The sequence below is a fragment of the Oikopleura dioica genome, chromosome 2 (genome assembly GCF_907165135.1).
Source record: "Oikopleura dioica chromosome 2, OKI2018_I68_1.0, whole genome shotgun sequence".
In the NCBI taxonomy this organism is placed as follows: Eukaryota; Metazoa; Chordata; class Appendicularia; order Copelata; family Oikopleuridae; genus Oikopleura; species Oikopleura dioica.
Window position 1 is genome coordinate 5,474,202 of NC_137292.1, and position 25,014 is coordinate 5,499,215.

A 25,014-nucleotide genomic window follows, 5' to 3' on the forward strand; every position below is an offset into this window, starting at 1 on the left:
TTTTAATGAAAATATCGAGTCCTCAGTTCAATTTCGTCCTGACTGGAGCAGCACTAAAATAAGGGGCAACCTAAGGATATTTTAAGATTTTGGATTTTTTCCTCGTTTTTTCATGGGGTTTGTTTTTAAGGGATAAGCCACTTTATAGAAGTGATTTTATAGATCAGGGTTTTGATTAGCTGGTAGGCAAAATACAGTAATCTTATTGGTCATCCAAAAATGCACCTGAAATTTGCTTAGTCCCGTTTTTAAGGGTGTCAACGGCCTATTGCTCGGTGAACCCGTTAAACTGACTAAGGCTGTTGACACCCTTAAGTCGCACCCCTCAAAAATCCAGGAAAAAATCCAAGAACTCAAAACTTTCGAAAATATTTGTCAAAAGACGTTGAATATGGAACTTGAAAATTATGTCATAAGTTCGCAAAGAGTCCCCAAATCTTTGAATTGTTTGTGAATTACGTTGGAATTCGATATTTCAATGGTAATTAAACAATCAGACAACTACTATTATAAAATCCCAGCGGTGGAAACTCATAAAGCAATTTTCCAAGAACCATGATTTCCGAAAGCGTGAAAAACGCGTTAAAAATAACGACCGGCCTCTTTGAGATATTTTTTATATGCGGGCTTGTTTACGGCTGGGGCGTTTTCGACTATATTTTGAAAGAGGAAAGTGTTTATAAAGAGCTTTGTCATGAAGAGGAGCAGCATGGGAATGCGACGAGTTGTGAAGGACAAAATAAGATTTTTTTGCAAATTACTTCGATTGGGACGTTTATTTTATCAGCTGGGTCGCTGATGATTGGCTCATTATTAGACAGGTTATTTTGAAGATAAAATAAATATTTTCTTTAAAAAAAATTCATGAAATCAAAGAAGAAAAATTAAGCAAATTTCTTTTCTTCGGGCCGTAAAACTGATTATTCAGATTTGGAATTCGCGTCGCTAGAATCTACGGTGGTACCCTCCTTACCCTCTCCTTCATCTTCCTCTACTTCCTCCATTTAAGCTCCCATGCTCTCTGGTTCTTCTGGATCTTCCTGTGCATGGGAACACTTGCTCCCCTCCTCACTCTTCTCCCCCTGGCGAACTACTTCCCTAGACGAAAAGGAATGATCATTACAATCATCAACGGCGTCTACGACTGCTCCGTTGCCGCGACTGCTTTTTGGGCGAGTTTTTACAAAAATGGAATGAGTATTCAGACCATGGCCATGTTCCTCATCGGTGTTATGGTGTTCTTCTGGATAAGGTAAGGCAAATTTTGGTGAGCTAGAATGCTTGCGTCACGGATAAATAACTGTTTGTTATGACTTTCTCGTAGAACTTTCGTGATGCTTCCAAAGTCAACAGTGGCAGAAACGAATCAAAACGAGGAGAATTCGTGGGATTGCGAGAAAGAAAAACTGGAGTCGGTAAAATACGAACATGAGCAAGAAGAACCAGAGCCGACAATTTGGGAAACCTTACAGGAAAGGATGCTACTTTTCCTATTAGGGAAAATTTCCAGGAAAAAATGTCATCCTACAAAAAGTCGGCGAGTTTTATGCTCTACTACCTTTGCTACGTCATCATCGATTGCCGAATTATCCTCACTTTTTACCTCCTACCGACCATTCTCGATTCCGTTTATGATGATGAAGAAAAAAAGATGCAAATCAATCAGCTTTTTATGCAGGCGAATTCGCTGTCCTTCATTATTTGCCCTCTCGCGGGATTTCTTGCTGGTAAGATAAGGATGAAGAGATTGTATTTGAATGAATTCTAGATACGTTCAACAGAAAAACTGCTTCTCATACGATGATGATCTTCATCATCATCATACAGGTAGATTCAAATCTCTTTGTTCCCACCCAACAAAATTTCAGATTTTGGTCTCGATCCTTCCTCTTTTGAAAACGACCTGGGCGATGTATCTCTTCTGCATCATCTTCCCCATCGGAAGAACCATGTTCTACGGCGTTTCAAGTATGATCATGCTTGATGAATTTCCCCAGTCCCAGTTTGGCTTCCTTTATGGCTTCGCGAATCTGAGCGCTGGTGTGGCGATTTTTGCACTGACGAATTTCATCGCGATTTTTAGTCAATCGTTGACTCAATTTATGGTAAAAAATGAACTGCTTTTTTAGCTTATCATTTTATTTTAGATCGCTTTGGCAATTTTCTCAGCTGTGTCCTTCGCACACCCGATTTATGAATTACTACGTCAGCGAAAAAAGCAGTAACTGACTCTTTATTTATTTGTAAATTTTGCTCATAAACTTCAATAAATTACTTCATCAAACAATCAAATTATATTTTTCCTACGATCTCCTATGACCAAAGTAATTAAATTATCTTCTCGAAAAATAAAGAGAAGGGTAAGTTTCACAAGATCGGTAGAGATATTGAAGAGATGCAGCATTTATTGAGAAGTTTTTCACTAAAATAAATCATTATATCAGTTTTACTCATCATGAATGTGTTTGAAATAAGTTCTTATTATATAAGCAGAAGGTAATTTAGCATAAACACTTATATAAGGGTGGATGCTTTGACAACATGGCAGATGATGAACTCGTTTATGACTTCAGGATTTGCTGGAATTCTTGCAATTATTATTGGAGCTAGAGGATTGATCATTTCTAAGAAAGCAAACAGCATTATTTTTAATAAAAATATCATCAAATCGAGAAACATTATCATGGTAAAGAACTATTAGAGACAGCAAACGAAAGAGATTTAAAGTGTGTTCTTTCCATTTCTATCTCGTTTTTTGTTCTCCTTTATGTCGTCGTGATCAATGAATTTATGGCGGAAAACTGCGACCCGTTACAAATTATCTCAAAAGGACCGACCACAAGATCCTATCGTAATCATGCTCGCACGATAGCAATGTCAGATTTTGATTGCCCGTTTCTCAATGGAAGCATACAAACAGAACTGTATGATAATCAGGTAAGACGAGGATGGCAACAGTCCATTCTATATTCGATTTTAAGGGAAGATTAGAAACCTGTAACTATCAAAATAATTACATCGAAGAATGGTGTGTAAGGACAACATGTGAGGATGTTACTGTTGAGTCGGATTTTTTCAATACTGAATTTCGTTACGACATTGTTTCTCTCTATGGCGTTTCTGGATTTTTGGGAGACTACAGTGGACAAGATGAAATTTCGACTATGCTTCCAGGAAGTAGTTTTCATGTCCGATTCGTGTCTGATTATAGTGTGACAGGCGAGGGTTTTTCTATTCATTGGGGATGCGCAGTTGATTGGCGACCACCGAGTACGAATGATACATGTAGTTCGTCAACAACAACCACACCAACCACAACAACTACAACAACCATAACAACTACAACAACCACAACAACCACAACAACCACACCAACCACAACAACTACAACAACCATAACAACTACAACAACCACAACAACCACAATAGCCACTACAACAGCAATCACTTCAACTCAATTAAGTCCCCCCTTGTTGTATTCAACAATTCAGACTTCAACATCTACTCAAACAATCCAAACCACTACAATTCGAACTTTTACCCCTTGGTGGAACTGGCCCACAACAACTACTACTTTATTGTGGCTTCCGTCAACAACCATGTCCACAACTTTCTGGACAAGCTTTTCCGAGCCTACAATGAGCCCGAAATGTTCAAAGCAAAATAATTTCGTTCTCTTGGGGAACTCAACTGGTCTTATTCTTCAAATTATCTACCTTGTCAAGATAACAAGTCTGATTCAATTTATCAAAGCCGTAAGAACTAAAACCTTTTTGTTTTTTTTCTGATTTTCAGATATCTCTAACCAATCAACCAGAAGAAAATCCTGAGCCTGGACCATCCGCCCCGTCTGAAATCATAGAAGAAAACCCTGAAAATCCAGACCTCCCACCTGCTTATCATACTCTTTTCCGGCGATTCCCCTTTCGATTCTCAGTTACAAACTGAAATAAACTACTTCCTAGACAGTGCCAAACGGAAGTTACATAATCACAGAAATAAAACCGGGGCAAAACTAAGTCGCTTTTGTACAGAACTGTAAAATCTGCAAAAAGCAAACTTATAAAAATGCTCTTTTTCTCGCATAAAAAGAATCATTCGATGCTCAAAAGTTTATTCTGCAAAATGAAACAAAAACTGCAACTTTTGACCGGCTATGTTGAAATTTTTCTCATCTGCGGGTTGGTCTATTCCTGGGCAGTTTTCGATCACATTTTGAGAAAAGAAGGTGTTTATGAAGAGCTCTGTGAAACGACCAGTGGAGGAAATGAAACTTGTCCGGCTCAGGATAAAATCTTCGTAAGACTGGCATTATCGCATCATTTTTTGTTATCAGCCTCTTTCTAGCTCCAGGTAACATCAGCAGGATCTCTGATGGTGTCTGTTGGAGGACTTATGTATGGACTAGTCATTGACAGGTATTAAACGATTAACCATCATCGCTAATAATCAGATTTGAAATTCGCGTAACCCGAATCCTCTGCGCCCTCTGCCTCACCAGCTCGTTCATCATCTACTACTTCCTGGACCTCTCCTCCCACCTCGTCTGGCCCTTCTGGATCCTCCTCTCTTCATCAACCCTTGCTCCTCTTCTCACAACGTTCAAACTGACCAACAACTTCCCGAAGCATCAAATGACCCTGTTGACCATCGGTGATGGAATTTTCGATACCTCCGTCGCTGCTACTGCTCTTTGGACCTATTTTTATAATAATGGAATGAGTGTGAATTTCATGGCGATGGTTTTAATAGGATTTATGGCGTTTTTCTGGCTCAATACTTTCCTTCTTTTGCCGAAGAAGAATCCGAAATTGAAGGAAGAAAATGAGCAAGACGAAATTCATGAAGAAGAAATGTTTCTCGAAGAAAATGAGCCGAAAACTCCTTCCGGGCTTAAATATTTCACTTCAAAACTTTCGATCTTCACAAATTTGAGCACGATTATGTTCATCGTTTCTTACGTTATTATCGATACCCGGCTTGTTTTGACATTTTACGTCGTTCCGACCATTTTGGAAAACACTTTCGAGGATGAAGAAGAAAAATTAGCAGCTGGCCAGTTTTTCACGAAGGCAAATTCGCTTTCTTTCGTTGTTTGCTGGATGGGAGGAGCTCTTGCGGACCGATTTCATCGGAGAAAAACGATTAATTTCTTGTTGATTTTCATTATCTTGATTCAGGTTTATCTTCTGTTTCTGAGCGTAAAAATCATTTCTTTAGGTTGGTGTTTCGATTTTGCCTCTTTTTGCAACGAGCTGGGCGATAAAATTTATGTCGATTATTTTTCCTATTGGAAGGACAATGTTTTATGGAATCAGTTCGATGATCTTGATGGACAGATATCGAGAAGATTTCGGATTCATGTTCGGAGTCGTCAACCTAACTGCTGCTTTTGTCATTTTCTTTATGACCAACTACATTGCTTCGAATACCGAATTTCTTGACCAAATCATGGTAAGAGAAAAACTCAAGAAAAAAGACCATAAAGCTCGTTTTTTAGCTTGTTCTTGGAATTTGCTGCGGGCTGACTGTATTTTACCCACTTTACGAGCTCAAACAAATTTGGCGAGAAAGCGACGAAAAGACGAAAAAACTAGAATCTGTCAAAAATTAAAAATAAACCAAAAAACTAAGCTCAAATAAGCCGATCACCTGCCGAGGCGATCTTATCAGTCAGAATTCGTTGTTTTACAATGGTCAGCTAGGAATGGCCCAGCATCTGAGAGAGAATCAGTCTTGTCCTTTTTAAAGCAAAAATGAAGCTCTTCGCCACTTTTTTGGTGGTTTCTAGAGCGATCAAATGCAGAAATGGAGGAATAGAGCACGTGACCGGAAGTGGTTTTGAGTTTTGCGAATGTGTCGATAGCTACTGGGTCAGTTTTTGAAAGAGAATTTGAATTTATTTCGATTTTAGGGGACTAATTGCGAGGAAGAAGACGTTTCCAGAGGTAGTAAAATTAACTGCAAGTAAGTCCCTCTTTTCTTTCTCAATCTTTCATCCCCTCTTTCAAGATATGTGCACCTCAACGACGAGTACCTTTCCAACGTCCTGATCCCCACCGACGTCCGAAAAGACTACCGCTGCTGGGTCTTCTACGGCGAGCCCGACATTTCAAGCGAGCACGAGCGAATCGGCTTCCGCGTCCGCAAGTCCTTCAGCTACGATGGCCCACCAATGTTCGCCGAGTCCGACCCCACCGAAGATCTTTGCGAAAACGACTTCCTCACTGCTGGAAAATGCATCATCGACGGGGAAGTTGTCTATGACAAGTTCAACCAAACACTGACTCATGAAAACGACCACTGGGAGCACTTTTGGTGGCAGTGGGAGCAAAACCACGGCACTGGCGATCCAGCTTTGAATGCCAAGGACCCAAAGAAAAACAAAAACTTCTTCTTTTTCAACGAGCATTTCAACGCCTTAAAACGAAAAACCGTGGAAGACGCAATTCTTCATGCAAATATGTCGATTTCTGCCTCGAATGTGCCGACCGAGTTCTTTCAGGCTTCGGACATCGTTACAGTCATTTATAGAGAAACGGCGAAGATGAAGGATGAAGCGAAAGAATATTTGTTTACGAGTTGGAGCGATGTGAATGAATGCACTGCTGGGACTCATAATTGCGATCCGGTTTATGGCGTTTGCACTAATACAAAGGTACCCCTAAAGGGTTATCATCGTGATACCCTTATTTTCGTAAAGGGAGCCTTGTTCATCCTTAGGCTCTCTGCATCTGTCCCTTTATTCATTCTTTCGCCACGGGAGTTTCTCTAGACTCTAGGGAAAGCTGCGTGGCCTAAGGATGAACAAGGGGGCACATGCAGGAATTTCGAAGTTGAATAAGGCCTCCCCTTTTAAATTGGCAAATAGATCGTTCATTTTTTCTTTAGTTTGGCCACGATTGCGCCTGTATTCGCGGCTCCACCCCTCGAAATGGCACAGAAATCGGCACAGCATGCCGAGTCACATCTCATCTTTCCATCGAAGTCGCTGCTACCGATCCTCTTTTCAAGAAAATCGAAGAAGTTGAAGACGAGCTGGACTTTTTCGTCTGGAACTTGACAAGAACTGATCAAGAAATTCGAGATGGAATTGTCGATTTTAGAGATAATATGCTCGCTCAAAAGGTAAAATCGGAAAAACAACCGAGAAGGAGGATTTTTTAGATTTTCACAATCAATCAATTGGACACTCTTCAAGAACAGGAGCTGATCACGGATGAGCTTCAGTTGAAAGAAATTCTGGCGAATACAGCTGTTATTGCAGAACAAGTCGATACTGTCGAAACTTCGATGAGATCGGAGCTCCAGAAATACAACCAGAATATGGACAATCTTGCCAAGGTTTTTTTCTAGAGATTTGATGATGGAATTAATGAAAAAATTCAGAATACATCTACCATCACCGCTCTGGACAAGCAATTCGCCAGCATCGCGGAACGACTCTTATTCGAAGCGGACACGGTTCTTTCATCAGATATCTCCCGAATGAACAATCTTCTGGACACGACGCTGGACTATCTCACGCGGCTCCAAGAAAACATGACGATGACAGATAACAATGGCGTCAGCCCCGGTCAATCAGCTGTCGAGTCCGGAATCGCCAGTCTCGAAGCTTATTGGAGGGCGGAAGTTCAAGCGTTCAAGGATAGCGTGGAGGATATTGATCAAGCTGTTGAAGCGAATTTCGACTTTGTTCAGAGTGAATTACAGGCTATTGACAACCAGGTTTGTTTTGCCCAAAGCCAATAGTGATCAAGGGACTTTTTAGCGCGGAAAATACTTTTCTTTGGTTCTCACCGAAGAAGTCCGAAAATCGAGCTTCCGCGCTGGAACTGTCTCTTTCCCGCCTGGAAGCTATGATGGTTACGATATCGTCCCAATGACCGACGAGCTTCTCTTCATGGAAGCCGGCTACTATCTTTTCACTGTCAACGGAGTGATGGCGCCAAACGCCGTCTTCCAGTGGTACGATGTCAAACTACGTAAGAAAAGTTTTTGCAAAAGCGAAATTAAGAAAATTCTAGAGCAATACGTCGGCAGAGAACTTGGTGTTCTTGACCTGACTCGAGAAGGGACCGATTTGCTGTCGTCTTCGCAGGTTTTGGCCATCAACAGATGCGACAAACTCAAACTTGAAGTGACCCAAGGAAAGCTTCTGTAAGTCTATACTCCCATACTGTATCTAATCCGTCTCATTCAGCCCCGGAACTCAAGTCCAAATCTTCCGAATCAACGCTGCCTTCGAAGGAACTGCCGTTTCTGGCAACTGTTTTACTCAATAAAATTGAAGTCTCCCTTATCTCCTCTTATCTCTCGTTTCGAAAAATGATTTGCTAATGACCGGAAATTTTACGAGACGTCTGACCCAGATTGATCAATTAGCAACTCCGATGAGTAGTAGCTCGTTCCTCCGCTTTTACGACCATCGCGTAATTATAAAAGAGAAATGGAGGCTGAATTTCAAGCCACTAAGCCGGAGAGATTTAGGCACTTGACTGAAAGAATAAAGAAAATTGCAGAATAAAGAAAAGAGAAAATCTTGAAAAAAGGAAAAATGGGCTTGTCCCCAATCAACAGATCAGAAACAGATTTTCATCATGAAAGTTTGGATTATCAGGAAAAGCATAAACTTCTTTCAATTTTTATTTTTACGAAAATTTTTTATTATTTTTTCAGAAAAAAAAATCGACTTTGAGGTCTTCTTCGGCCCTTCTCTTCGAAGAAATCGTATGAAAATCATTTTTTGGTGAATACTTTCAAAAAGCGTTCATCAAAAAGTTTTCTTTATAAATGCTTCATTTTGATAATTTGGTGATTCGAATTTAAAATTTTCGCTTTATATTGGCTCCAGCAGCTGGCAATGATTTTTCAGGAAAAGAATTGATCACGTGAGACTTTTCTCCCAAAAATTTTTTTTTATGAAAATTATCCCGAAATTTCCAGAAAATCATATAAAGCGTCATCTTAATTCAACCCTTATCTTCACCCTCCTATTTCAAGAGTTCATGCCCTCAAAGGACCCCTTCCTAATCGTCTGGGGCGAATCACATGACCCCGCTCCCGTCGGAAAGAAACTGCCGATCCTGACTACTGCGTATGGCCATGTAGAAATCCCTCTGATCTTCACCCTCTTCATCCTCTTCATGGGAATTTTAAAGGTAAAGAAATCAGAAAGTGGTGTCATGTAAGAACATCATTTCAGATTTAACGACCCGGTAGATTTTTATCGCTTAATTTTTGATTGACACTCCAATTGGATTTCCATCTTCTTTTAGATAATTCTCCCCTACGCGAATGTTTGCCGCCCAAAAGTGCCAGATTGCTGTCTTCTCATGTCGCTAGGCTTCGCAATCGGCGGGCTTGTTTACTGCACCAGGGATTTCGGCAGCCACAATGATAAATACATCAATATCGTTGAAAGCTTTTTCAATCCATCGACGTTCTTCTTGATTCTCCTCCCGCCGATTGTTCTCGAAGCTGGTTATTACATGCCCAAGGGACCGTTTATGCACAACATAGGTAAGTGAAAAACGTCAATACCGTAGATAGTATTTACAGTAATGCATTCAATAATGTTCCGCAGTTATCATTTTCGACTGACTTATTTTCAATTGCTTCTGTAGTAAAAAGCCTGCTAAAAGTCAAGAAGCCGCTTGCGGCTTCGAGAAAGAAAGAACTAAAGCCGCGCGAAGCGCGGCTTTCTCGTCTTCATTGCTCGAAGCCGCAAGCGGCTTCTCGACTTTTAGCAGGTTTTTTACTATAGAAGCACTCTTAATATAAGTGTCTCTCAATGTCGACGCAAATATTGACGTTACTGCCTTTTAGGAACCATTCTAACATATGCTATTATCGGCACAATTTTCAATTCCTTCTGCACTGGCGGTTGCCTGTATGGAGTTTACAAAGCAGGTTGGATGCCAGGCCTGGACGAGGCGCACGAAATGCCGATTAATCCCCTTCACATGCTGCTCTTTGGAAGCATCATTTCAGCAGTAGATCCGGTCGCTGTGATCGCTGTTTTCGAAGAAATCCAGGTGAACATGCTTTTGTACATTTGCGTGTTTGGCGAGTCGCTGCTGAACGATGGCGTGGCCGTGGTGCTGTTTAAAGTGTTCGAAGCGTTTTTGGGAATGGACGAGGCGGATATAGACGCAAAGAATATTCTACGAGCGGTTTTGAAGTTTTTCGTCGTCGCCGGCGGAGGCACCCTCTTTGGAATCGTCTGTGGTTACATCGGCGCCTTCTCAACCAAGTACACTCAAAACAAGACCATCGTCGAGCCGTTATTCATATTTGGCGTCAGTTATGCTTGCTACTTGGCCGCGGAAGCATGTGGATTGTCAGCTATCCTGGCAGTTGTCTTCTGCGGATTCACAATGGTCTCCTACGTCGAGCACAATATCTCCGCCAAATCCCACACCGTTGTCAAACAATCTATGAAACTCATCGCGCATATATCGGAAATGATCATTTTTCTTCTTCTCGGAACATCTGCGATCACGGATTTCTGGGTGCACTGGAATACTGCTTTTGTCATGTGGACATTGCTGTTTATTTCCGTTTTTCGGCTGATTTCGGTTTATGGATTGACCGCGATTTTGAATAAAAATCGGTAAGTTTTGACTGGAAAAGTAGGTTAAGCATGCCCCGAGGGGTGTTCTAGAGCCCGAACTACGGTTGAAGATTGAGGGTTTTGAATTTGGTTTTAGAGTCGAAAAAATCAGCTTCGTTGATCAATTTATCATGGCGTACGGCGGACTTCGCGGTGGAATCGCTTTCGGCTTGATGAAATTAACCTCCCTCCAATTGGTACCGCATTCGAATGCCATGCTCTGTGTCACTTTGGTCGTGGTTTTCTTCACTTCATTTATTCAAGGAGCGACGGCTGGCCCGTTTGTTCAAGTAAGTGGTTTTTTTTCTTGCTCAATTCATTTTTCAAGAGATCTGTTACAATATCCTTACTGTATGTTTTCTAGCTCCTGCAGGTCAGGAAGAAAGACGACCACGAAAAAGGAATGAACGAAGAAGTCTACTACCGGGCGATGGGACATCTGAACTCTGGAATCAATGACGTAGTCGGCAGATATGGCATGAGTTCGATCCTTCGTCGCTTTGAGAGATTCAATGCAAAATACATCAACCCAGTCTTTACGCACGACCCGCACTTGAAGAAAGATCAAGAGATTCTTGAAATTAACAAGAGGTATACCAGAATCAACACGTGCATATTTTCTAGCTCAAAATGAGTCGAAACAAAGAAAAAACACTAAATTTTTTAATCAAAATAAGAAAATTTTGAATACTCATTTTTGATTGGCTGACGACAAAAATGAAGAAATCTGATTGGTCAATAATGAATTTCTAATTGACATTTCCTTTAAGGATGAACATAAAGGAAGCGACAAAGATCGTCGGAGGCAGCAATCGAAAATCAGTGATGCCAACGGCTGCGAAAATGAACATCGCTCAAATGTTGCTCCCCAACGTTGCAATGATACTTCCAGGACTCGGGGACGATCTCGCCAAATCAAGAGCAGATTCGGGCAAGAAACAAGAAGAGGCTGAAGAAAATATTATTCTTCACGCTCAGCTTAAGGTGCTCCCTCCCTTAGGTTCGATTTTTTACGTTTTTTTAGACGGGACTGTTGCCGACGAGAGAAAATCTGGAAGCAAAGGCGATTATTGGCGAAGCAAATGATACCGCGAATCAGAATCTTATGAAGAAGCACAAAAAAGCCGTGGCAGCGACGAGGAGAAGATCGGAAACGCACAGACACAGGCATCAGCAATACAGGGGCAACTCAGTCGTCACATCAGGTGAGCGATTTTTGTTGTTTTCATACGAATATTAATCAAGGTGACTTGCATTACCTCCACTTCGATGAAGCCGTCTCTCAACGGGCGTTTTTCTCGATGCCTCGCGAACGACACATTTCTGAGGGTCGTCACGTGTCCGTGATGGAAACGATTCCTGACAAATCCGGCTCAGATGACTGCATATCAGTAACGTCAGAAAAGTCATGGAAGGAACATCCCTGGAGATATACGCAAAGGCATGAAGGTGAGTCCATAAATAATTGATAATTTTTCTAACCTATATTTTTTAGCGCAAGTGGACCCGAGGGGGCACGAATGATCTTTTGAGTGCCTGTTAAGAAATACTGTAAATACATGATTGAACAGCTGAATGATGATCTTGGGCGCAAAACTCTTCCTGTACTTGAACATTGTCTTAATAGAGCATAAATATTGAAGCTAAAACTTTGTCTTGACCTCGTTTTTACTGTTTGAATGATTGATAAGGAGGAGGATCCGTTAATTGACTCAAATTTTTAATACAGGGTACCTTTGCTCATCCTCTCATTTCCTGCGTATGTCCCCTTCTTAACCTTTGGGCCACGTAATCGCTATCAAGAATCACTAAATTCGATATTTCTAGAATAAGTTTGAACAAGGGGATATATGCAGAAAGAAAGGAGATGAACAAGGGCATCCTTGTTTTTAGTTAGAGACACCCTCAATTTTTCTCCCTAAAATCATCTCATTGCCCTCTAAACTTGAAAACTTCCCCTTTGAAGCGATAAAAATGCTGATTCGACTTGAATTTTCGGCTATTCTTCGGTAACCTTCGCCAGTCTCTCTAATACACGAGCTCCTCTCCACGTTAAAGATAAGCACTTACGCGGGCATGAGTGTTTCGTAGGAAGTGGCTTAATTGGCGACACCACCACCACGCACTGCCGCCGTACGTAGTTACGAGTATCCGCTCTCAAAACGACTTTTCTAAAATTTTGCAAAAAGAAAAGAGAGAAACTTATTTTAAAACCAAAAAGAACCCGAGAAAGAAAGCTGAAACAAGCGCAAGAAAAAAATAAGAAGAAGATGAGGAAATTTCTGATTGCTCTCATTCCTACTGCCTTAGGTATTCTTAGCTTTCTGCAAAATAGAGAATTGCCGAGATAGCTCGGCAGCCTGTGAAAAAATCCTGAGTCAGGGTCCAGACAGAGAATCTCATTCATCTTTTGAAGACCCTGACTCAGGTTTTCGGCCTACTCAAACCCTGAGTCAGGGTAAATAAAAGAGAATTTTCTGTTAAAGAACCTGACTCAGGTTTTCGACGCAGGAAATCCTGAACTATCTAACCCTGAGTCAGGGCCCCTAACTGTAAAGAAACCCCCTCCAAATCCATTCTCATTCAGGTAAACCAACTTTGGATTCCATCGGCAACGAGCCGATCACCCCGATCGAGTTCCGCGCCGAATTCGACAGCCGCTTCCCCTCCAAAGAGACGATCATGCACCTCCAGCGCCAATACGAAGCCTACCTTGAAGCACTCGCTCAAACCACCGAAATCGTCACGACTACTGCTCCCCTCGAAACAACTCTGAACCCAACCGAAGCGACTACATTTACGTACACTGGCAAAGCCTAATCTTTCCAATTTTTCAAAAAATCAAAAAAAAAACGAAATAAAAAATATAAAAATTCAAGAATATCGGCGATTGTTTTATGAAAATAGTTTAATACGTAAGCTCTACCAAACTTTTGAACATGATGTTAACATTGTTGTATAGCAGGGAAACTCATGTAAGACCACGTGCTAACAATGGAAAGTCTGACTCTTTTCTCCGGTTAGTTTTGCATTATTGAAAAAGCTCTAGAATCATCTATATGCAAATGCATTCACCATGACTTCGAATCCAAGTTGTTCATTTAGGATAAACAATTTGTCGTTCCATTTGGACATAAGTTTCATTTTAAATCCAAGTCAGCTTATTTCCCGTCTGTCAACGTTTTTCGACCGCTCAAAAAATGTCTGACAAGTAAACCTATTTTGCATAAAAAATGGGCAGGTTCAAGTATTTACTAAATCAAAAATCGAACATTCTGGAAGCCTCTCCCAAATTTCTCGGTTTTAAGACAGAGAAACCCTAGATAAATCAAGGTCGCAAAGATTTTGAAGATCCTGAGTCAGGTTTTTTTCTGAGACAGGTTTCTTAAAAAGGCCAATTCCTTAAAATTTGGCTCGAAAGTTCATAATCGTATCTTCGACAAGGAAATACTAGCATTCGCTGAACCGAATACAGTATTATTGACAGGGAATGTCGTTAATATACATATAATGAGACAATGATATCTGAGAAATGTCATTCGCTGGTGCATTTTGCAGCGGGTGAGAATTCGAGCAGGAATGAATAAATCATCGCGCCAGTGCTTAAAATCCCTGAGAAAACGCAATCCAAGAACACAATTACCCGGCCAGAGATATCTTCAAAAAAAATGAAAGGAAAAGGGTCGAATTCAAAGAAAAAAATAATTGATTCGATATTTTTTGATCCTTTGATGAAGTTTTTGAGTGCTTCGCTATCGCGATTTTGAATACTGTCAGCTCTTACAGACTTGAAGAAAGATCGCCAATGCAATCAAATGCTCGACGACAAATTTCGAATCTGTACAAACAGTACTTTGGAAAATCCCTCAGTCCTGCCAGACGAGTTCAGTTTTGATTTTTTTTATGAAATAAATTTGGACAGCGTAGATCAGCCGATGAGATTTATCGTTTACATGAATTTTCTGATTCAGGAATACCTAAACTAAAAAAATCTGAAAATCGAAAGTCAGAATAACCTTTTAGGATGTAAGACAACGTCAAGTCTCTCCCACTCTAGAAGCAAATGCCCTTCTCTCAAAGATAAAAGTTACAACGAGGTTGAATTGTAGAGTTGATATTTATTGGAGAATAAATCTCTAAACGGAGAAATAACCGAATGAGGCGAATTGCCTCGCTGACCGAGAGAACAGCTTCGATCAGATAACACTTGAGGGCGGGAGAGTTTAGATTGCTCTCACAACCTAATACCCCCCTTGAAACTCAGAACGCTCTCAAGGGTTGAAACATGAGTTGTTGTTGTTGGAAGGCAGGAATATGTACTTTGAGCAAGCAGGAACAAAAGGATAAACGATCTGCATTAAAAAACCCAGTGGGAAAAAGCATGATCGAGTACCGACGTTTTCTTGATGTCCGAGCGGATGGAGTTACAGGATACGGCGGCGAAGGTGTGCTCAAAATACGGCAGATAAGGGACGAGAAGTCTATTCCATACCTTTTCAGGCCCCTAGTCGAAGGAAAGAACGAAGTTCTTGGGGACCTGAGCGGGGCAAGGTTTACGCTGAGTCGTAAGACTTCCCCTTGGATGATCCAATATTGAGCTGGCTTGTTTGTTTTTTCTCCCGAGCGGACCTTCTTTTCGGTGGTGCAGCTTCGATCACGGATGAGTTTGGCGAGTCGACTCGGGGACGTTTTCCAGATGGTTTTTCGGGCTTAGAATCGGTTTCAATTGGTCTTTCAGCTGTTGCTGTAGCATTTTTTGAATCATAGTGGTGAGAAACTACTGTCTCTTCACTAGCAACAACTTCTGGGATTGCAGTAGTGTCATGGGCGGTCTCGAACATCGTTCCGTTGGTAGCACCGAGGTCCATAGGGATGACTGAGCCACCAGATGATCCAGAAGAGTTGAGATCGGATCCAGACGTGTCTGTAGCAGGCTTACCAGGGCCAATTGGTGACATGGACAGTCTCGAAGGCTTAGTAAGTTTTGGCATCGGGGTCGATTCCACATATTTTCTCCCCCCTTGAGTCTTCGAACTGGCAGCTTTCTCAGCAGGCTTTGGAGTGACGATAGGGCTTTTTTGAGGAATTTTATCCTTGACTACATCAGTAAGGTGAGGAAAAACATACATATCTTCGAATTCCTCAATCCATTTTAGATCAGAAATCCTTTCTGATGCCTGGACGCAGTGTTCGCGGTGGATAAAGTCGCGATTTCCGTTTTTGTCCTCGACAAGGACTACCCATGAGTTCGATTTGATGGCGCGCAGCGGTCCAACCCATCTTTCTTTCTTTGACCGAGGGTCGGTCAACTGGTCGCGTTTGATGAAAATCGCAGAACCATCAGGGATTGGCTTAGGGGCAGGCTGGTTTTTCAAGCGTTGCTCCATCGATTTATCAGCGGCTTCCATAGAAAGAGTAACGATATTTTCTACCTGTTTGGCGAGCTCAGCCACGTTGAGACCAAATAGCTTGGGCGTCTCGGCGGTCATTTCTGTGCCAGTGGCGTTTGTGAACTCGGATTTTCGTCCAAACCAGACTTCTCTCGGGCTCACTCCCGTAGATTTGTTTTTCATGGAGTTGAGAGATCGCATCACGTGGGGAACGCAGTCTGGCCAATTACGTTTTCCAGCCGAGTTGACCATGCAGTAAATGGAGTTTTTGATGGTGCGATTGGCTCTCTCCGCGAAACTGTTGCTTTGGGGGTGAAATGCGCAGGAGATCGTGTGCTTTATCCCGTTTAACTTACACATTTCGGAGATAACTTGGCTTGCAAAGTGAGTTCCGCGGTCCGAGTGCAGATTTTGAGGGAGGAAGTCCATTGGTAGAAATACCTTGTAGAGTAAGGCGCGTGCGGCGGTTATGGCGGTGTCCGAGCGGCAAGGAATACACCAGACGAATCGACTGAAGGAGCACACTGCGACTAAATAATACTTGTACCCAGAGCAAGGGGTCATGTGCGCGTAGTCGATGTGGATACTTTCGCCAGGTCTTTTGCCACGTCGGAGTTGGCCAAGTGGGGGTTTTGTCCGTTGTCCAGCCGAACCTTTACGTCGTAAGCATGGTACGCAGCTGTGAACATAGTTGTCTACGTCCTGCTCGATTGTCGGCCACCAGAGATCTTCTAACTTTTCCATAACGCGCGGGATACCGAGATGCCCAGCCAAATCGTGGCTGACATAGAGGAAGTGACTTTTGACGGCTTCCGGCACGACGGCACGTGATCCGTTACGTAAATTTACCATAAGGGCGGAAGTCACGTGGTCCAGAAAAAGTGATTTTTGATACTTAACTAGTGCAGATTTCCGATGATCCGAGTCGGGCAAGAGAGAGCCAATGTCCAGTGGTCCATTTCCAGATTCTAGCTTTCCGATGATCTTGGAGAGTGCGGAGTCTTGAAGTTGAAATTCCAGCAGATTGCCGAAATTGGCAGAGACGAGAGGAATCGTAGTCGGGGCAGTGATCGCTTGAACATTGATTTTATGTACCTTTGCTGCTGTGATTTGGAGTTTATCCGGGAACTGACTATTGTTCCAGAACGGCACGAAGATACGAATCGGTGAATCATCGGAGATGGAGTATTCGCGCCCGGCGGGGATTTCCGCTTCGTAATCGAGCGACTTGTCGTTTTCACCTGGTCTCCGAGACATGAAATCGGCGAACGTATTTTCCGACCCTTTGATATAGGTCACGTGGAAGTCAAATTCTTCCAGTCGAGTCTGCCATCGATGTATTTTTGAGTTCTTGAACTTCCGCTTGTTCAAGTAAATCAATGACCTGTGATCGCTGTGCACGTGGAAAAACCGGCCTTTGAGTAGCTTTTCCAGGCGCTCACAGCACCACAAGATGCCATACATCTCTTTTTCGCTGACATTCCAGCGTCTTTCGGCGCGGGTGAAGGTGTGAGATATGGCACTTACTAGGTGGACTCTCCCGTCGTATTCCTGGATCAGTATCCCTCCAACAGCGAACATTGAAGCATCCGTGTAGAGGTGAAATGTGTGGTCCATGTTTGGGAATGAGATGACAGGGGTCGAGGATAACCGCATTTGTATCTCCTTCAGTGCTATATCAGCTTCTTTTGTCCATCGGAAACGGTTTCCAGAGTTAGCCGCATTTCTAACTTCGTTAATGGGCACCATGCGGTGGCTGAAGCAACCGGTGCTTATCTTTTCGCCCATTTTTGTCTCCAAATAGACTCGGATCCAGTTCAAGGAGCCGATGAGTGAAAGAAGCTCTTTCTGGGATGTGGGTGGTTTCATCTGGCGAATCGCGGCAACTTGCGCAGGGTCCGGTTGAACACCGCGACTGTCGATGATGCGGCCCAGAAAATGAGCTTGTTTTTGTAGAAAAGAGCATTTGTCGCTCTTCAGTTTCACGTTGAATTTCCGTAGTGAAATGAAGAAATTTTTGAGAACTTTGTAGTATGCGTCGAAAGATTTTTCAAAAATGACGACGTCGTCGATGTAGGACATCATGCTTTTTCTGGTAGGGGATGTGTCGAGGATTTGGTTGACGATTCTGGAGAAAATATTCCCACTGCAGCGATACCCGAAGGGTAAACGCTTAAAGCAGTAGCTTTTCCCGCCCCACTGGAAACTGGTTTTGTACTGGTCGCTCTCCTTGATCTCGACTTGCCAGTATCCACTGCGGAGATCGCAGCAGCTGAAGAATGAGTTTCCCGCGCCGACTTGAGAAATGACTTCTTCCATCGAGGGGAGGTGGTATGGATCGCTTTTGTCGCTGAGGCATTTATTCAGCGAGTTCTTGAAATTTATACAAAAGCGTATGTCTCCATCTTTCTTCGCTATAGGCAAGACGGAGGGAGAGTTTAGATTGCTCTCACAACCTAATAAACCATTATGGTTTTTGAAGCGTACGCGATGGATTCACACAGATATATTTATTCTACAAGTAATGATATTATTAAACAGGCTACAGTCAAAATACAGCTCAGCAATTTTCTTCAATTCCTTCCCAAAGAGCCTTAACATTTTGTTTTCCGAATCCTTGACTTCCGTTCCATCGCTCAATCAGTTCAAAAAACACTCCATTTTCAAGCACTAGAATTCAAATTAGATTACTGTTGCCAATTCTATGTTTTAAAAACCTGGTTTGGTGAACGCTTGAAGAATAATCTCAGCTTTGTTTAGGTCTTCAAAGTCGATCAGAATATTATTTTTCTGAAGAAAAATCATTTTCGATTCGAAAAATGAATTCTACCTGTAAGGAGTGAATATCGTATTTGATCTTTTGAACGCATTCTTGAACATGCGGCCGAGTGTAATAATTCATCGGCGTGGGGACGATTTCCAACGAATCTATTTGTTCAATTTTCTTCAGTTCCTGATGAATGTTACAGTGGAAGGCAATGTGCTGGATTCCAGGGCCGTTTCGGGAGAGATAGCTTTTTATGTGGTCTGTTTGATCGGATTTCGACAATGACGCTATTTTTTTGTGATGAAAGAGAAAGACCAGAGGTTGATTTTTTACCTGATATGACAATGGCAAAATGAGAATCAGGAGGTTTTAAGACCGTGAGAATCATTCCATTGTTCCTGGCAGAAATTCGATGCTCGACGATTTTGACCAAGCCGAATGTCTTCTGATACCATTCCTGAGAATACCGGTGAGTTCATCGAGATAGGGCTTTTGCGACTTACGGAGGTAGAGGCAAAGTCCTGAAGATGGACGACCAGAGCAATGTGGTCAATAAAATCAAAACATATTTTGGATTTGCGTCTTGCCGCGCCCGGGAACTCCTTGATCTCTTCAGAATTTATGACCTTATGAGTCAATCCGGGAATAATTGAGGCGATCTCCTTGTTGCAGTTCCCGACAAAAGCTGCTGTATGAATTCTTTCTTCCTTTGTGTTCGATCTTTCCGAAGATTTTCAACTCTTCGGCCATTTTCAGACCCAAAAAGAGCTCTAGAATCGTTCCTGAGATCAATTTGAATAAGCCCATCCGGTTTTCCGTCAAAATTTCTGAACCCAAAAGTCTCCGCCAAGTCTTCTTTAAGCTGTTCTCTTGATGTCGAAAGTTGCAAGTATGCCAGACCCGAGATCGAACAGACTTGCTCAGGCATTATTCTCAGATTGAAATTGGACCGACAATTTGAATGATCAAATCAAGCTGGGAGCTAATCATAAAAATGATGGCGTGATGATGACCTAATAAAGTTATAAGAGAGAAGATACCAGACGGACAAAACTGTTTCTTGAAGATTTCACACATTTTTGATGGTTTTCCGAAAATGAACTTTCCAGCTGACAAAAGCGCTTCCCCCCGCGGCGGGTGCGCTTGATAATCTTCCTAAAATAGGTACCGCTACTGTTTGCAAGGCGTCAAGTGTTGCTGCCCAATCAACTGACGAGATGCCTTAAAAGGCAAGCGTGAAGGGTTGAAAACTATCAACCGAGCTGCCCAGAGCTTTAGTGTTTTTTTCTTAATCGAGAACTCACCCATCCATTTTTCAAAATGATGATGCACGATTCTGAGGAGGAGGAAGAGCAGACCGCGCTCGTCTGCGACAACGGTAAGAAAAATAACACAGCTTTCGATGCAAGAAACCCTAAAATTATTGCTTTGAAAGAATTTTTCTTAACAAACTCTTTCAGGATCTGGTCTCGTCAAGGCCGGTTTCGCTGGTGACGATGCTCCCCGAGCTGTCTACCCCTCCATCGTCGGCCGACCCCGACATCAGGGTGTCATGGTCGGTATGGGCTCCAAGGACTCCTACGTCGGTGACGAGGCCCAGTCCAAGCGAGGTATCCTCACCCTCAAGTACCCCATCGAGCACGGTATCATCACCAACTGGGACGATATGGAGAAGATCTGGCACCACACCTTCTACAACGAGCTCCGAGTCGCCCCAGAGGAGCACCCCACCCTCCTCACCGAGGCTCCCCTCAACCCCAAGGCCAACCGAGAAAAGATGACCCAGATCATGTTCGAGACCTTCAACGTCCCCGCCATGTACGTCTGCATCCAGGCCGTCCTCTCCCTCTACGCCTCCGGCCGAACCACCGGTATCGTCCTCGACGCTGGTGATGGTGTCTCCCACAACGTCCCCGTCTACGAAGGTTACGCCCTTCCCCACGCCATCATGCGACTCGATCTTGCCGGCCGAGATCTTACCGACTACCTCATGAAGATCCTGACCGAGCGAGGTTACTCCTTCGTCACCACCGCCGAGCGAGAAATCGTCCGAGACATCAAGGAGAAGCTCTGCTACGTCGCCCTCGACTTCGAGCAGGAAATGGCTACCGCCGCCTCCTCCTCTTCCCTCGAGAAGTCCTACGAACTCCCCGACGGTCAGGTCATCACCATTGGTAACGAGCGATTCCGATGCCCCGAGACCCTCTTCCAGCCATCCTTCATCGGCATGGAATCTGCTGGTGTCCACGAGACCACCTACAACTCCATCATGAAGTGCGATATCGACATCCGAAAGGATCTCTACGCCAACAACGTCCTCTCTGGCGGCACCACCATGTACCCCGGTATTGCCGATCGAATGCAGAAGGAAATCACCGCCCTCGCCCCATCCACCATGAAGATCAAGATCATCGCTCCCCCAGAGCGAAAGTACTCCGTCTGGATCGGTGGCTCCATCCTCGCCTCCTCTCCACCTTCCAGGCCATGTGGATCACCAAGGCCGAATACGACGAAGCCGGTCCCTCCATCGTCCACCGAAAGTGCTTCTAAGTGCCTTTCTCGCCCACTTTACACCCTTTGTAATAACCACAATAAATATTCAAAAATTCAAATTTTTGTTAGTTTATTGTTTGTTGATTCCATGTTTGAGCGAGCAGATAAGCATTTTTGTACAATAATCAGGCTGATTTCTCGTCTCTGAATCTCTCTTCCATGATTTCAGAGAACAAAAGTTATCGAGAAACAGCCCGGAAGGTATTTGGTTACAGCCTGTTCTAGAGAAAACAGGAGAAGATGGAATTGAGTGTTTTAGCCGATATTGTAGTCAGCGACCCACATTTGCTTGGTGAAGTCTTTCCATGGGATTGGGACGTCGCCGCGGAGGTTGAGGCCGTGAGAGACGAAGCATTTTTTGTTGATGCAGCATTGGCGGCAAACGGAGAGGAATTTCGAGCCGAGTTTACACTTTTCAGGTTACGCAACTGTTTTTAAAAGAAAGACTTGAGGATTAAGCCCATTTTTTTATGAAAAAAGGATTTAAAAGGTTCTGTAACATTCCTGTTGTTGTGATTCTTGAGGATCGTGGAAGTTCTCGTTTCTTGCTGTATAACAGGCTTGGGCTTGCTTGCAACCCATTTGAATTCCCTCTGAAAATCGCAGTTATGTACTGACAGCATAAGAACTCTTACCGAAGCGAGAGCCTCTTCGACGAATCTCCACAGCGCAAATTTGATCTCCATGACAAGCTTGCCAGGACCCGCGAGCTCCACATTCATCTTCGTCTAACCCATTACAGGTCCAGCAAGACACCTGAAAATATGAGCTAAAAAAGGAGGACCGAATCGATTGCTACCTCGGATTCAGCGACAAAATCATCGAGAGATTGCTCTTCAAAGACTTCGACTCTCCCTCCCGGCGTGTTGATAAATGACCCGGTTTCGTTTCTTATCGGTTCAAAAGAAAAACGATTCTTTTCAGAGCTTTGTGTCGCTTCCTGCCGGGCATTTTTCAGCTTTGCTTGTTTTCGTTTCCATTTTCTTTCCTAAAATTATTTTTATTTTTCAACTCTTCATTTTTTCCCTCACCTCTTTGCTGGATTTCCAAGTCTGCGCGAGGCCAACTCCAGCGAGAAGAAAAACCCGAAGGGCCTTCATCAGGTCTGTCCGGATTACTTCTTTCTCTGATGATGATTCTCCGGCAATATCGAGTTAAAACGAGAACAAGGCCATCTAGCGGAAAGAAACTTTGTGTAAATGATCAGCAGATTATCAAGGATGACAAAACTAATCCGACTATCTGGATTTGCAAAATGCAAAAACGCGATTTAAAAAAAAAACTTTTCTTCTGTCATTTTTCTTCCAGAAAAGAAGAAGAAAAGATAGGTTTCTATGAAAAAAACTTGTGTCTTCCCGTGTCAGTTAGAATGACACGGAGAAAGTGTTATCATAAACTCTTATCAACCTGCTCAGCAACAAACTAGAAGTCACGTTCTGCCATTTTGGTGATAAAACCTAAGCTCCGCTGATAAGAAAATTGATAATTACGCCAAATTTTCATCCATTTTTGAAATCATAATTAATCGTCACTTTATTTCCTGCCCAAATAAATAATCTTTTCAACGTTAGTCTGCTCGTTCGTTTACTCGTTCCATTTTAACCTACTGTATCTTGTCTTTTTTTTATTAAAAGATGATCCGTCACGTTTCAAAATTGAGCCCTGCCACGCTTCGACATCCGCATAATTCAGCCTCCGCTACGTATACACGACCATCCGGTGGTGAAATTTGAACCGCGGCTTAGAACCCAAATCGGATAGAAGATCAACTCGAACATAAAGAGATCCGCGATCAGCTTCTTTTGCGATTTTTCCTGTACGTGTTTCGATTTTTTTTTTGCTGAAATATTCAAAAACATAATTTGAACTTCTTGAGCTTACGGTTAAATTCGTAGTGACTGCGCAGATCATTAAATATATTCATGGAGGCCACCCTTAAAATTATCCAGAGCGATATTTTAAGATAAAAAAATGCGGTTTCTGTTTAATTATTCTAGAAAAAATCTTCCCAAAATCAAATCCAAAAAAAAAACAAATTTTCGAATTTTGAACATTTATTTGAAGCCAGCTCCACAAAACAATCCAAAATATTTAAAATAATAAACCATAATGTGCAGTCATGACAACAGTTTTTGAAAACGATCAAGCGCCGTTAATGAAAAACTTAACGGCTCAGACGAAAGCCTGGGTTTCGATCGGATTCGGAAGACAGAAAAGGAACTTAGGCGCAGTATCGTCGAGCGTACTGGTTCTTGACTTTCTTGAGTCGTCGGACGGCCTGTCGGGCAACGTTGCCTCGTCCGTCGCAGGCCCATCGTCGAGCAGCGGAGCTGAGGGCAGAGTTGATCTGAGAGTTCAACTTGCAGAAGTCATCCTCGGAGAAGACGTTGACGTCCTCGGCTTCGGAGACCTCGGCGTCGCACTCGTCACCTCGTCCACCGTTGGCAGCGACGATTCTGGCAGCCCAGGACTGGATCTTGGCGACGTATCGGTCGTCCTTGGCGTCACCAGCGGTGAGGGTGGCGTCGGCAAGTCGCTAGAATCAGAATTTTAGAAAATTTTTCGAAAAAAATTTTTGTTAAAAAGCCAAAAAATCTCTATTTTTTATATCTCTGAATTTTTACTTACGTCAAGATGTCCGAGGATGATGTCAACTCGGTCCTGGACAACGTCGGCCTGGGCAAGAGCAAGGGCGGCGGCGAAAACTTTCATTTTTAATTATTTTTCTTCTGTCTATCAGAATACCGTTTCGAAGCGGCGAAGCGGTTTTTAAAGGATTCTAGAGGCGAGGTGAACCGGCAGGTGGCGATCGCGCGGTGCTCCCGCGAATGCTAAGGGTCAGCTCCGCCGCCAGAGCTCTACAGCGAAACCGCCCGAGGAAATTCTTTAAGCATTCCTTTCTGCCTGTCTAATTTTTAGTAGTTGCGGTGGCCTGTTATCGCGGGGGAACTGGAAGGGATTTGAGTCAACCGGACTGATAAGCGAATGGGAGATAAGAAACCACACGTTTCAGAAGCTTTTTTTCAACGATTTCTTGAAAATAAAGACTTGAAAAAAATTTTTGAATTTTTGAAATTTATTAAAATTCATCATAAAAGAATGGATTGAATAATATGATGGAATTTCAGAAAATAAACGATTTTCTTTAGTAGTATTGAGGTCGGCCGTATCGTCGAGCATCAGCGCCTTCATCAGCGGAGCAGTATCGTCGAGCGTACTGGTTCTTGACTTTTCGAAGTCGTCGGACGGCCTGTCGGGCGACGTTGCCTCGTCCGTCGCAGGCCCATCGGCGAGCGGCAGAGTTGAGGGCGGCGTTGATCTGCGAGTTCAGCTGGCAGTAGTCGTCCTCGGAGAAGACCAACTTGTCGTCGGCTTCTTCCTCGGCGGCGTCGCACTCGGCGTCTCGGTCGCCGTTGGCAGCGACGATTCTGGCAGCCCAGGACTGGATCTTGGCGACGTAGCGGTCGTCCTTGGCATCACCGGCGGTGAGGGTGGCGTCGGCAAGTCGCTGGAATGAAAATTTAAGAAGAAGTCATTGTGGAATTCTCAGACCCTGACTCAGGTTTTCTACACTGTTCAGTTTTCTCTGTGTAACTTACGTCAAGATGTCCGAGAATGATGTCGACTCGGTCCTGGACGGCAGAAGCCTGGACGAGAGCAAGGACGGCGGCGAAAAGTTTCATTTTTCG

General features: G+C 43.1%; 8 protein-coding genes, 1 long non-coding RNA gene and 1 pseudogene across 10 annotated transcripts; 7 read left to right on the forward strand and 3 right to left on the reverse strand.

The window, feature by feature from the left end:
• The first annotated feature begins 619 nt into the window (after positions 1-619).
• Positions 620-1,829, forward strand: LOC145699871 (uncharacterized). The gene is made up of 4 exons (XM_081777123.1): positions 620-821; positions 929-1,252; positions 1,325-1,727; positions 1,769-1,829. The coding sequence occupies exons 1-4, from the start codon at positions 799-801 to the stop codon at positions 1,802-1,804; spliced, it is 786 nt and encodes a 261-aa protein (XP_081633249.1). The 5' UTR covers positions 620-798; the 3' UTR covers positions 1,805-1,829.
• A 558-nt stretch (positions 1,830-2,387) lies between these two features.
• Positions 2,388-4,002, forward strand: LOC145696861 (uncharacterized). The gene is made up of 4 exons (XM_081773963.1): positions 2,388-2,686; positions 2,728-2,937; positions 2,982-3,755; positions 3,796-4,002. Exons 1-4 carry the CDS (start codon positions 2,549-2,551, stop codon positions 3,946-3,948), a joined length of 1,275 nt encoding a protein of 424 aa, XP_081630089.1. The 5' UTR covers positions 2,388-2,548; the 3' UTR covers positions 3,949-4,002.
• Positions 4,003-4,068: 66 nt separating this feature from the next.
• Positions 4,069-5,634, forward strand: LOC145696860 (uncharacterized). Its single transcript, XM_081773962.1, has 5 exons — positions 4,069-4,299; positions 4,348-4,418; positions 4,454-5,180; positions 5,221-5,454; positions 5,501-5,634. Exons 1-5 carry the CDS (start codon positions 4,069-4,071, stop codon positions 5,612-5,614), a joined length of 1,377 nt encoding a protein of 458 aa, XP_081630088.1. The 3' UTR covers positions 5,615-5,634.
• Positions 5,635-5,730: 96 nt separating this feature from the next.
• LOC145696596 (uncharacterized) lies at positions 5,731-8,299 on the forward strand. The gene is made up of 9 exons (XM_081773663.1): positions 5,731-5,873; positions 5,915-5,967; positions 6,013-6,658; positions 6,892-7,128; positions 7,168-7,344; positions 7,390-7,728; positions 7,772-7,985; positions 8,028-8,160; positions 8,204-8,299. The coding sequence occupies exons 1-9, from the start codon at positions 5,757-5,759 to the stop codon at positions 8,283-8,285; spliced, it is 1,998 nt and encodes a 665-aa protein (XP_081629789.1). The 5' UTR covers positions 5,731-5,756; the 3' UTR covers positions 8,286-8,299.
• Positions 8,300-9,023: 724 nt separating this feature from the next.
• LOC145696185 (sodium/hydrogen exchanger 3-like) lies at positions 9,024-12,252 on the forward strand. The gene is made up of 9 exons (XM_081773181.1): positions 9,024-9,161; positions 9,279-9,522; positions 9,829-10,615; positions 10,713-10,905; positions 10,980-11,206; positions 11,386-11,599; positions 11,640-11,820; positions 11,861-12,064; positions 12,111-12,252. The coding sequence occupies exons 1-9, from the start codon at positions 9,147-9,149 to the stop codon at positions 12,137-12,139; spliced, it is 2,094 nt and encodes a 697-aa protein (XP_081629307.1). The 5' UTR covers positions 9,024-9,146; the 3' UTR covers positions 12,140-12,252.
• A 509-nt stretch (positions 12,253-12,761) lies between these two features.
• Positions 12,762-13,436, forward strand: LOC145699444 (uncharacterized). Its single transcript, XR_014134017.1, has 2 exons — positions 12,762-12,925; positions 13,203-13,436. It is a non-coding gene; the product is annotated as an uncharacterized LOC145699444 (long non-coding RNA).
• Positions 13,437-18,511: 5,075 nt separating this feature from the next.
• On the reverse strand, positions 18,512-19,488 carry LOC145699301 (hemolysin VllY-like). The gene is made up of 5 exons (XM_081776570.1): positions 19,276-19,488; positions 19,106-19,229; positions 18,836-19,059; positions 18,723-18,795; positions 18,512-18,675 (listed from the first exon to the last, which is right to left on the reverse strand). The coding sequence occupies exons 2-5, from the start codon at positions 19,158-19,160 to the stop codon at positions 18,566-18,568; spliced, it is 462 nt and encodes a 153-aa protein (XP_081632696.1). The 5' UTR covers positions 19,161-19,229; positions 19,276-19,488; the 3' UTR covers positions 18,512-18,565.
• A 522-nt stretch (positions 19,489-20,010) lies between these two features.
• LOC145699747 (actin, muscle-type-like) lies at positions 20,011-21,329 on the forward strand (annotated as a pseudogene). Its single transcript, XR_014134071.1, has 2 exons — positions 20,011-20,150; positions 20,233-21,329. The product of XR_014134071.1 is annotated as an actin, muscle-type-like (transcript).
• A 55-nt stretch (positions 21,330-21,384) lies between these two features.
• On the reverse strand, positions 21,385-22,448 carry LOC145699748 (uncharacterized). Its single transcript, XM_081777015.1, has 5 exons — positions 22,357-22,448; positions 22,125-22,313; positions 21,961-22,081; positions 21,830-21,918; positions 21,385-21,736 (listed from the first exon to the last, which is right to left on the reverse strand). The coding sequence occupies exons 1-5, from the start codon at positions 22,423-22,425 to the stop codon at positions 21,581-21,583; spliced, it is 624 nt and encodes a 207-aa protein (XP_081633141.1). The 5' UTR covers positions 22,426-22,448; the 3' UTR covers positions 21,385-21,580.
• Positions 22,449-23,361: 913 nt separating this feature from the next.
• On the reverse strand, positions 23,362-24,090 carry LOC145696729 (uncharacterized). Its single transcript, XM_081773813.1, has 2 exons — positions 23,954-24,090; positions 23,362-23,861 (listed from the first exon to the last, which is right to left on the reverse strand). The coding sequence occupies exons 1-2, from the start codon at positions 24,035-24,037 to the stop codon at positions 23,547-23,549; spliced, it is 399 nt and encodes a 132-aa protein (XP_081629939.1). The 5' UTR covers positions 24,038-24,090; the 3' UTR covers positions 23,362-23,546.
• Positions 24,091-25,014: the final 924 nt, after the last annotated feature.

Bases quoted from the DNA above. Each gene is read 5' to 3' on its own strand.
- LOC145699871 (XM_081777123.1), top strand. From the start codon at position 799: ATGATTGGCTCATTATTAGACAG. The intron at 1,253-1,324 runs GTAAGGCAAATT...ACTTTCTCGTAG, and splicing joins ATGGTGTTCTTCTGGATAAG to AACTTTCGTGATGCTTCCAA. The intron at 1,728-1,768 runs GTAAGATAAGGA...AATGAATTCTAG, and splicing joins TCTCGCGGGATTTCTTGCTG to ATACGTTCAACAGAAAAACT.
- LOC145696861 (XM_081773963.1), top strand. From the start codon at position 2,549: ATGATGAACTCGTTTATGACTTCAGGATTTGCTGGAATTCTTGCAATT. The intron at 2,687-2,727 runs GTAAAGAACTAT...AGAGATTTAAAG, and splicing joins AATCGAGAAACATTATCATG to TGTGTTCTTTCCATTTCTAT. The intron at 3,756-3,795 runs GTAAGAACTAAA...TCTGATTTTCAG, and splicing joins TGATTCAATTTATCAAAGCC to ATATCTCTAACCAATCAACC.
- LOC145696860 (XM_081773962.1), top strand. From the start codon at position 4,069: ATGCTCTTTTTCTCGCATAAAAAGAATCATTCGATGCTCAAAAGTTTA. The intron at 4,419-4,453 runs GTATTAAACGAT...GCTAATAATCAG, and splicing joins TATGGACTAGTCATTGACAG to ATTTGAAATTCGCGTAACCC. The intron at 5,181-5,220 runs GTTTATCTTCTG...TCATTTCTTTAG, and splicing joins TTTTCATTATCTTGATTCAG to GTTGGTGTTTCGATTTTGCC.
- LOC145696596 (XM_081773663.1), top strand. From the start codon at position 5,757: ATGAAGCTCTTCGCCACTTTTTTGGTGGTTTCTAGAGCGATCAAATGC. The intron at 5,968-6,012 runs GTAAGTCCCTCT...CCCTCTTTCAAG, and splicing joins GGTAGTAAAATTAACTGCAA to ATATGTGCACCTCAACGACG. The intron at 7,729-7,771 runs GTTTGTTTTGCC...GGGACTTTTTAG, and splicing joins TACAGGCTATTGACAACCAG to CGCGGAAAATACTTTTCTTT.
- LOC145696185 (XM_081773181.1), top strand. The intron at 9,523-9,828 runs GTAAGTGAAAAA...ACTGCCTTTTAG, and splicing joins ACCGTTTATGCACAACATAG to GAACCATTCTAACATATGCT. The intron at 10,906-10,979 runs GTAAGTGGTTTT...TATGTTTTCTAG, and splicing joins CGGCTGGCCCGTTTGTTCAA to CTCCTGCAGGTCAGGAAGAA.
- LOC145699301 (XM_081776570.1), bottom strand. From the start codon at position 19,160: ATGATTCTCACGGTCTTAAAACCTCCTGATTCTCATTTTGCCATTGTC. The intron at 19,060-19,105 runs GTAAAAAATCAA...ACAAAAAAATAG, and splicing joins TTTTGCCATTGTCATATCAG to CGTCATTGTCGAAATCCGAT. The intron at 18,676-18,722 runs GTTTTTAAAACA...TTTGAATTCTAG, and splicing joins TCAAGCGTTCACCAAACCAG to TGCTTGAAAATGGAGTGTTT.
- LOC145699748 (XM_081777015.1), bottom strand. From the start codon at position 22,425: ATGAAGGCCCTTCGGGTTTTTCTTCTCGCTGGAGTTGGCCTCGCGCAG. The intron at 22,314-22,356 runs GTGAGGGAAAAA...AAATAATTTTAG, and splicing joins CTTGGAAATCCAGCAAAGAG to GAAAGAAAATGGAAACGAAA. The intron at 22,082-22,124 runs GTAGCAATCGAT...TCATATTTTCAG, and splicing joins ATTTTGTCGCTGAATCCGAG to GTGTCTTGCTGGACCTGTAA.
- LOC145696729 (XM_081773813.1), bottom strand. From the start codon at position 24,037: ATGAAAGTTTTCGCCGCCGCCCTTGCTCTTGCCCAGGCCGACGTTGTC. The intron at 23,862-23,953 runs GTAAGTAAAAAT...TTCTGATTCTAG, and splicing joins TCATCCTCGGACATCTTGAC to CGACTTGCCGACGCCACCCT.